Genomic DNA, 9,197 nt, shown 5'->3' with positions numbered 1-9,197 from the left:
GCGTGTGTGTGTGTGTGTGTGTGTGCATTTATGCCACAACTATTTACCTAGCCCCTTTGGGCACTATAAAAAAAAGTAACTGAGGTTCCTCTCTGTCTCTCTCTCAAAAATAAATAAACATTAAAAAAAATTAAAAAACAAAAATAAGCCAAAGCCCCAACCCAGATCACTGCAGAATCCCTACTTACAAAGGATAATATGCCTGTTCCTCAAGAAGGGAAACAGAGGGGCTGGTCCCCAGAGCCTGGCATTCCACAGTGCTGGCCAAGGAAACAGAGACTAAAAGAAGGCCTGAAAGGGGCCCACTCGTGGCAGTGAGGACAACGGTGTGGGTGACCTGAGTGACAGGAAGTGGAAGTCAGGGAGTCACTGGAGAATGCCTGGGGCACCTGGGTGGCTCAGTCGGTTAAGCGTCCAACTTCAGCTCAGGTCATGATCTCAGGGCTCGTGGGTTCGAGCCTCACGTTGGGCTCTGTGCTGACAGCTCAGATCCTGGAGCCTGCTTTGTATTCTATGTCTCCCTCTCTCCTGCCCCTCCCCCGCTCATGCTCTGTCTCTCAAAAATGAATAAATGTTAAAAAAATTAAAAAAAAAAGCAACCAAGGAGATACCAGACAGTTGGTTGGCCTCAGGTTCAAGGATTTGGAACCTAGAGGGCCTGTCCTCCAGCCTGAGCAGAGTTTCATAATCACTCAACATGGAGACAACATGAGGTGGTGTCTTTGGGGTGTTGGGGGTTCAGGGATCCCTTTCCTGCTATGCTTCTGAGTCCTTGCATTTATTTCTCCAAGGAGGGAAGGAGATGACGCCCAGAGTAGGACTGCAGCGGCTCGGTGACCCCAAGCAAGTCTCTTTGTTATGTGGGGCCCCTGCAAGGCAACCGTTCTCCCCAGTTTTACACTTCCGTAATCCTTCTTTTCTGAGCTTTTGGGGCAGTGCTAGAGTGGGCTCCTGGGTAGAGGCAGCTCTCTGCTGCCCCCACCTGAGTCCGGCCTGTAGGTGGCAGGTGTCGGGTTAGGCCCAGCCCCCTCAGGGCCTAGCCACTCAGGTACCAGGCTGATCCCCCCCCCCCCCCCCCCTTGGGCTGTGCTCTCTGTTATAAGGGCCAACCCTGGGGAGCTCTTCCCACCATAGAAGCAGCTTCTCGACTTCTTCTCGAACCTCAGGCAGGTTCAGCCTACTCGCCTCCACTCCAGCCTCCACACCGGCCTCCACCATGTCCATCAGGGTGACCCAGAAGTCCTACAAGGTGTCCTCCTCCGGCCCCCGGGGTTTCAGCAGCCTCTCCTTCACTAGCGCGCCTGGCTCCCGCATCAGCTCTGCCCTGTCCCGGGTGGGCAGCGGCAGCAGCTTCCGGGGTGGCCTGGGCAGCAGCATGAGTGTGATTGGGGGCTATGGCAGGCCCGGCGGTATGGGGGCCATCACGGCTGTCTCAGTGAACCAGAGCCTGCTGAGCCCCCTTAAGTTGGAGGTGGACCCCAACATCCAGGCCGTGCGCACCCAGGAGAAGGAGCAGATCAAGACCCTCAACAACAGGTTTGCCTCCTTCATCGACAAGGTGAGGACTGCCCCCCCCCCCCCCGCTCCGCCCCCCGCGTGGCTGGCAGTGCCTGGGGCTTGCCAGGGGTTCCGACTGGTCTCTTGGTCACCCAGTCTGTGGGTACATCTCCAGCTCTCCACTGGCGACCTGTTGGGCGCCACCCACCCCGCAACACTCTCCCTTCCAGCGATGACTCAGTCCTCCCGTGCATTTTGGTTTGGGCTGGGGCAGCTGTGGGGAGAGGGTCCGGGCCGCTTCTGACTCTCAACCTTGAGGCTTCCTCCCTTACGCGTCTCACCCCTACCCGAGTGCTGACCGGGCTATGAAACTTTAGGCCTGGAAGAGCCTTAGCTGTTCAGTTGTGGGGTGGGACGGGAGGCCCCTCGTCCAGGTTCACCCTATCCTTAGCCCTGCCCCTAGGGCTCCCCAAAGGTGCCCCTCTGCTCTTTTTTTTTTTTTTTTTTTAATTTAAATAGGGTTCGATAGGATTCTGGAAGAAGGAAACGGGTGCCTTGACTCAACCAGGCAAATATTGATTGAGGCCTTTGTCGTCCCAGGGCCCGGGTGTGGGGGCACCGAGATGAGTCATCACCCGGCCCCTGCCCTGGGAACCCGCGGGGTGGGCGGGGTCGGGCGGGGCAGAGCTTCGCCCCCCCCCCCGCCCCCTCCCCGTCTCCCCCCGCCCCCCCCCGCCCCGTCCCGTGGGGCAAGGGGCTGAGGCCTTCCATCGTGGGGGAGTGCTCCCCTACTTGGGGAGCTCTTAGTTTCTGGGGGGTGGGGTCGGGGTGAGGGGACGCCAGGGCCTGGCTTCGGGAAAGCTCCATCCAGGATTCAAAGTCTGCGGGCGTTGGATACCTCGCCCAGGTTTCGTGTCCTGTTCAACCCCATAGTTTATGGCTTCAAATAAGGTGTCTGTCTGCCAACGCCCCTCTCCCCACTCGGCCCTTGGCCCCTTTCACTCTTCCCTACCCCGGCTCCGCCCCAACCTGGCTCCACTTTCCCGACGGCAGGCACCTGGCCGGGTTTTGCAGCCTGGATGTTTGCTGCCCCAGGGGCCCCGGTGGGGGTGGGGGTGGGGGGAGTGCCCAGCGCGCTGGAGGATTGGGCCACTCCCTGCTGAGTGGCTCCTGGAGGCATTGTGGGAAGGGAAGGAGGCAAATCCTGGGGCAGAGTGACGCCCTTAGGAATTGGAGTCCCCCAGGGAATTGGCACTCCCCTGTTTGTGGCCGGCTTGCTGCCCCCTTGGCCCAAAGCACCCTTGACTTTACTCCTTGACGGGGTTTTGTTAGCTTTGGGGTCCTCGCAAGTGAGTAGTTAGGCACGGGCTCTGAGTCCGAGTTCCTGGATCACAGTACTCTGCCCTTCCCTTTGATGGGGCTACTTTGCCAAATCTGATCTCACCTATAAAATGGGCTTGATAATCCCTAAATCAAAGAGGTTTTGCCGATTCAAGCATATGATGTATGTAAAGAGCTTAGCAGTACTTGGCCCATATTAAGCAGTCCAGTAAGGCTAAAGGTTAACATCATGTACTCTTTTATAATTTGGGGGCTGAATGATATGGGGAAGAAAGGATTTCTAGAGAAGAATTTGTTGGCTCTAGACCAGACCCTTAAATTCACCTTCTCTTTTATGTCCCCTCAAGTTAAAGAACAGAAAAAGTGATGACTTGGGGTTAAGAAAAACACATTCTTGTTTTTGGAACCAGTCTGTTATTCTTTCTTTTAAAAATTTCCTTTCTGGGGAGCTTGGCTGGCTCAGTCAGTGGAGTATGTGACTCATGATCTCGGAGTTGTGAGTTCAAGCCCCATGTTGGGTGTAGAGATTACTTAAAAAATAAAATCTTATAAAAAAAATCCTTTTTGATATGCCGTAGTTTCTTCCTGAAATCTGGATCCCTTGAGCCCAAGGAGCCCAGAAACATTGTGTTTGGGGCGGGAGGAGAGGGCTGTGGATTTGGGGGGGGGGGGCGGTTAGTGGGAAGACCTCCGTGATGCTGGAGAATCACAAAGGGAGTGTGGTGGAGATGGGGGTGTTTGGTTTGCACATAGATCTGCCTGGTCTCTTGCCCCTTTCCCAACGCCCAGTGACATCTGCACAGAGATAGGCTCCTGAAAGGGCCCGCCTGGGCTTCTCTAGGCTACCACAGGGTTGGGGAGACCCAGGCTCAGAGAGAATAAGCAACTGAATGTTGCTCGGCACAGGTTGTTAGCAGCATTTGGCTAAAACCTGGGGGGCGCCTGGGTGGCTCAGTCGGTTAAGCGGCCGACTTCGGCTCAGGTCATGATCTCACGGTCCGTGAGTTCGAGCCCCGCGTCGGGCTCTGTGCTGACAGCTCAGAGCCTGGAGCCTGCTTCAAGATTCTGTGTCTCCCTCTCTCTGACCCTCCCCCGTTCATGCTCTGTCTCTCTCTGTCTCAAAAATAAATAAACGTTAAAAAAAAAAAAAAATTTAAAACCTGGGTCTTCTGGTCAGTGTTCTCCAGGCCGAAGAGCTCAAGTTTCTCTGTAATCTCTAGGAGTCCCTCAGGGCTACTCCCAATAATAATGATGATGACAGTAATATTTGATATGAGCCCTTGAATTTCCTTTTCAACCTTACATAAAGTATTAATCGCAACTTGGCTATTCTTGCTGATTTGTAATACACAGTGTAAGTAAAGAAGACCTATTCGTTCTACAAGTGTCATTTCAACGTAACTCCCCTAGCTGATCCCTTCCGTCTATGCGCTTGCCTATCATCCCCACTTGTCCCCACCCCAGCACTAGAGGCACATGGCCCCCTAGTCCACTCACCACCGTGCTCTTTCATGCCATTGGTGATTCTCCCAGAACAGCTAACCAGCTCTCTGGGTTCTGGAGACCCCACTGCCCGGGAAGTGGGTTAGAGGAAAGGACAGTGCTTGCTTCCCCCCACACTGCACCTGATGGCCTGATGTGGACCTTCTTGCTCCCTCCTTCCCTCACGCAGGTGCGGCACCTGGAGCAGCAGAACAAGATTCTGGAGACCAAGTGGAACCTCCTGCAGCAGCAGAAAACCGCTCGCAGCAACATGGACAACATGTTCGAGAGTTACATCAACAACCTCCGACGGCAGCTGGACACCCTGGGCCAGGAGAAGCTGAAGCTAGAGGTGGAGCTTGGCAACATGCAGGGCCTGGTGGAGGACTTCAAGAATAAGTGAGTTGCCCTCCCACCGCCCCCTACCGACTGAAGTCCTCCTGCCCTGCCTAAGACCCCAGGGCCCTCTGCTTGTTGGGCAGTGCAGTCCTATGTAATTAGGGTGACCAGAGGACCAGGCTTTCCAGGGCAGTCTAGGTTTATGCCCATTGTCCAGGCATAATTGTTAACAGCACCCACCCCCTTTCGATCTCAGAACTGTCCAGATTTGGACAACAAGGTATATGTTAATATTTACGTCATAAGCATCAGATGGGAGAGGCCTCTGGTACGTACCTGCAGCCCTGGCCTTATTTTTTCCTTACCCTTGATTTCCAGCACACCCCAGAAAGTTCTGTCTGAGGTCTCCTGTCAATCCCCGCTGCTAACCCTCTTCATATGCCTAATCCAATGTGCACACGTGGTTTCAGAGAGGGGTTTCCTGCCACAGGCCTCCCCACTGGGTGATGATAACCTGGGGTAGGGGTGGGGAAAGAGTTGACTGGTTGGGGCGGAAGCACCAGACCAGCCTTCATATCCTTCATGAACTGAGTTTCCTAGATATTGCCTCCCCAAATACTCAGGATAACCTCACCTTTGCCTTCACCCTCTGATTCTAATTCTGTTCCTCACCAGATACGAGGAGGAGATCAAAGAACGTGCAGACATGGAGAATGAATTTGTCCTCATCAAGAAGGTGAGGGAACACTCCTCCCCGACTAGACATGGAAGGCGGGGCTTAGAGACTTGGATTAGGAGGTTTTCCGGGTTCTGTCCCTAAATGCGTCCAAGTAATGGGGCATTTGGGTGCCTCCCAGGTATACAGCATAGAAAGATAGACAAGGACTGAGGGATACTTAGGTACATTTGGACAGACCTCTGAACATTGATGTTAGGACGTGGTTAAGAAAATGGAGGTCTGGCCATGGAAGGGCCTCTTAGTGGAGGAGGAGGAGGGCTGCAGAAACTGAGGTAAACGTGTTTGGTCTGGGGATACAGGTGTGATGGGGCTGAGGCTGGAGAATCAGGCCATGGAGTGAGGTGGAAAAATCAGCTGGTTAGAGGTTCTGTGTCTGGGCCATTGGGTGTCCCTGGTTGGGGTTGTGTGTGGACACTCAGCTCAGGCTGCCCCTCCCCTACCACCCAGGATGTGGACGAAGCTTACATGAACAAGGTAGAGCTGGAGTCCCGCTTGGAAGGGCTGACCGACGAGATCAACTTCTTAAGGCAGCTGTATGAAGAGGTATGTTCTTGGGGGCTGAGGACTGAGGGTCCCCCCCCCCCCCCCGTCAGAGGCTCCTCCCAGCCCCCAGTGGATCAGCAGATGAGTATCACCACTGAATGATTACAATTATTGACATAACCCAGCATGGTGGTTCTATATGTTTTGCCCCCCTGCATGAGGGTGAGGGAGGCTTTATTACCCTATTTCATAGGTGAGAAAACAGGCTCTGGAATGAAGTATCTTGTCCAAGGTCTTCATACAGAGTGGTGACCCAGCTACAACTTGAACCTGCTCTGTCCCCAGAGCCTTTGTTCTGAATCTTTGGGCCTTCTAGAAAGCTCTTCAGGGGCTTACTACTGGTAGCTGAGTGTGGAAGGGTGCTGCTGCTCAGGTTACTCACCTGAAGCCAGGTTGCCTTATTATCCTTATCTTCTTTCACCTGTACTTCCCCCCAGGTTTCAGGTCTTTGACATGTCTTCCTTCTTCAGGAACGTGGCCCTCTCCCCAGCTCTAATTCCACCTGCTTCTCTCCTCTGTTGCTGGCCTCCCTGTTTTGTCCCTAAAGAAGTCCCTTCTGCCAGAGGGGACTTCTTGGGTGCAGGGACAGGGCCTTACCCCCCCCACCCCACCTACCCCCTACAGGAGATCCGTGAGCTGCAGTCCCAGATCTCGGACACGTCTGTGGTGCTGTCCATGGACAACAGCCGCTCCCTGGATCTGGATGGCATCATTGCCGAAGTCAAGGCCCAGTACGAGGAAATCGCCAACCGCAGCCGGGCTGAGGCTGAGACCATGTACCAGATCAAGGTGAAGAGTGGGGTCACTAGGTTGGCCCTCCCCTCTGGCTGGTTCTGTGCCCTAGTACTTAAGGAGGGAGCAGGATTTCAAAGTCGACCTTGCCTGCTGTGAGCTGGGCCTGCTGAGTGGGTACTGTGGAGACAGGGATATCCGTGTGCCTGGAGGTCTGGAAGAAGGCCGGCAGTGGTGTGTGCGTGTGTGTGTGTGTGTGTGTGTGTGGTGGGGCAGGAGTGAGGTGAGATGAGCAGGGCACTTGCCTCACTCCTGCCTCATACCTGCAGTACGAGGAGCTGCAGACATTGGCTGGGAAGCATGGGGATGACCTCCGTCGCACGAAGACGGAGATTTCCGAGATGAACCGGAACATTAACCGACTCCAGGCTGAGATTGAGGGCCTCAAAAACCAGGTATGGGCTGGGCTGGTGGTGGGAGAGGATGCCTGGACATGTGTGGGTGACAGCGAGCAATGCAGCAGGGAGTGAGGGGCCTGGGAAAGAATCCTAAACCGGACTTCCAGGTTCTCAGGCTGCTCCTGGGAGGCTGAAGGGTGTGGAAGAGGTTCCTGGGGCCGTCGCAGGGGCCAGAGGGGGTGGGACAGGCAGGTTGGGGTCCAGAATGGGTTCTCTCAAGTCTGCTTTATTTTATTGTTTTGTATATCAGGGTAAGGTCAGGCTCTGCTGCTTTTAACACAGTCTGGAAAGCAGAGAGCTGGCCCAGTTAGGGCGGGGATGATGCTTCATGGCGTCCCAGGTGAGAAGTTTGTGCAAGGAAGAGTCTGGGAACTGCTTGGATTTCCCTATTCTGGTTCCTTTTTTTTTTTTTTTTTTTTTTTTTATTATAAGTAAACTATACCCAATGTGGGGCTTGAACTCATGACCCTGGGATCAAGAGTCACATGCTCCACCACCGCCAGCCACTGCCCCGCCCCACTCTATTTGGGTTCCTGAAGCTCATTGGTAGCATTTTCTTGGTGCTAGGTGGAGTTGGTTAATCTAGGTCAGGGAGAGGCTCTGGTCCCTAAAAAAGGGAAAGGGAAGGTGGGTGCAGGGGGAGGAGATAACCAGGCTCTGCCCTGACCTGCTTACCTTCTCCCTGTCCCCACAGAGGGCTTCCCTGGAGGCCGCCGTAGCTGATGCCGAGCAGCGTGGGGAGCTGGCCGTGAAGGACGCCAATGCTAAGGTGGCTGAGCTGGAGGCCGCCCTGCAGCGGGCCAAGCAGGACATGGCCCGGCAGCTGCGGGAGTACCAGGAGCTCATGAACGTCAAGCTGGCTCTGGACATCGAGATCGCCACCTACCGCAAGCTGCTGGAGGGCGAGGAGAGCAGGTGGGTGTTGGGGGTCTCTGAGCGGCCCTGGCGCCCCAGCCCTGGGACCTGGCGTGGGGAGGGGTGGGAATTGAGTCCCGTGGTCCTGGAACAAGGGTCAGGAGTTGGGTCTGATGTCCGTGTGTCCTCTGGGTCCAGGCTGGAGTCTGGGATGCAGAACATGAGTATCCACACTAAGACCTCCACCGGCTACTCAGGTGAGTGTCCTGGCCCTGGGGTGCAGGGCAGGAGGGTGGGGCCTTTTCAGCCAGCTCCTATACGTCTCCCTCTTGTACAGGTGAGGAAACTGGGGTGCAGTCAGATGTCTTGTCCAAGGTCACATAACTAATTCAAAGCTCTGTCCTACCCTGCTCCTGGTTTCCCCCCAGTAATCCTAAAATAATGAAGCAGGGTGATTTCCCAGGCCTGCGGGCTATGTAGGGAGTGACAGGGAACAGGGGACACGGAGTCTGATGTGTACATGGCCTTGTGCGCTCATGTGACTGCTTCTATCCCTGACCAGGTGGGCTGGTCTCAGCCTACGGGGGCCTCATGAGCCCTGGCCTCAGCTATGCCATGCAGTCTGGCTTCGGCTCTGGTGGGAGCTCTGCTTCCTCAAGCCGTGTCAGCTCCTCCAAGGCTGTGGTGGTGAAGAAGATCGAGACCCGTGATGGGAAGCTGGTGTCCGAGTCGTCTGACGTCCTGTCCAAGTGAACAACCACTTTGGTCTCTCCCAGCCTCCCCGCTCCAGTGGCTGCCATAGAGCCTGTGGGGGAAGGAGCTGCACAGGGGAGCATCGGGAACGGGAGGCCCACCTAAGCCTCGCCCCAGTCCTCGGCCTACCCTTCGGGGGAGTCCACTGCCCTGGGTACCCCCTCTTGCCCCCAGCTAAAAGCCAATTCAAGAGTCTTTTCCCAAATAAAGCCTCAGATGGCTCTGCCAATCCCACTTGGCTGTGTGCAGCCCGTGTTAAGGGGTGGGGTGGGGTGGGGTGGGGTGGGGGAGAGGTGGTCGGGAGGCCTCTCTTGGCACTCAGAAGCTGGGGGGAGGGGGTCCTGGAAAGTAGGGGGCACCGGGGAGGAAAGTCTGGCCTTCTCTAGGCTGTTCCCAGAGAGAATTCTTTGCTGAAAGCCAGATGACGCCTTGCCCATTAATGTGCTCTTAAATACCCA

General features: G+C 55.3%; 1 protein-coding gene across 1 annotated transcript; it reads left to right on the top strand.

Moving 5' to 3' along the window:
- Window positions 1-1,123: 1,123 nt before the first annotated feature.
- Window positions 1,124-8,973, top strand: KRT8 (keratin 8). The gene is made up of 9 exons (XM_042946636.1): window positions 1,124-1,558; window positions 4,511-4,719; window positions 5,335-5,395; window positions 5,846-5,941; window positions 6,566-6,730; window positions 7,003-7,128; window positions 7,826-8,046; window positions 8,185-8,243; window positions 8,549-8,973. The coding sequence occupies exons 1-9, from the start codon at window positions 1,217-1,219 to the stop codon at window positions 8,737-8,739; spliced, it is 1,470 nt and encodes a 489-aa protein (XP_042802570.1). The 5' UTR covers window positions 1,124-1,216; the 3' UTR covers window positions 8,740-8,973.
- Window positions 8,974-9,197: the final 224 nt, after the last annotated feature.

This window comes from Panthera leo, chromosome B4 (assembly GCF_018350215.1).
Source record: "Panthera leo isolate Ple1 chromosome B4, P.leo_Ple1_pat1.1, whole genome shotgun sequence".
Classification (NCBI taxonomy): Eukaryota; Metazoa; Chordata; class Mammalia; order Carnivora; family Felidae; genus Panthera; species Panthera leo.
The sequence above is the reverse complement of the archived record's forward strand: the minus strand, read 5'-3'. Positions and strand labels throughout refer to the sequence as shown.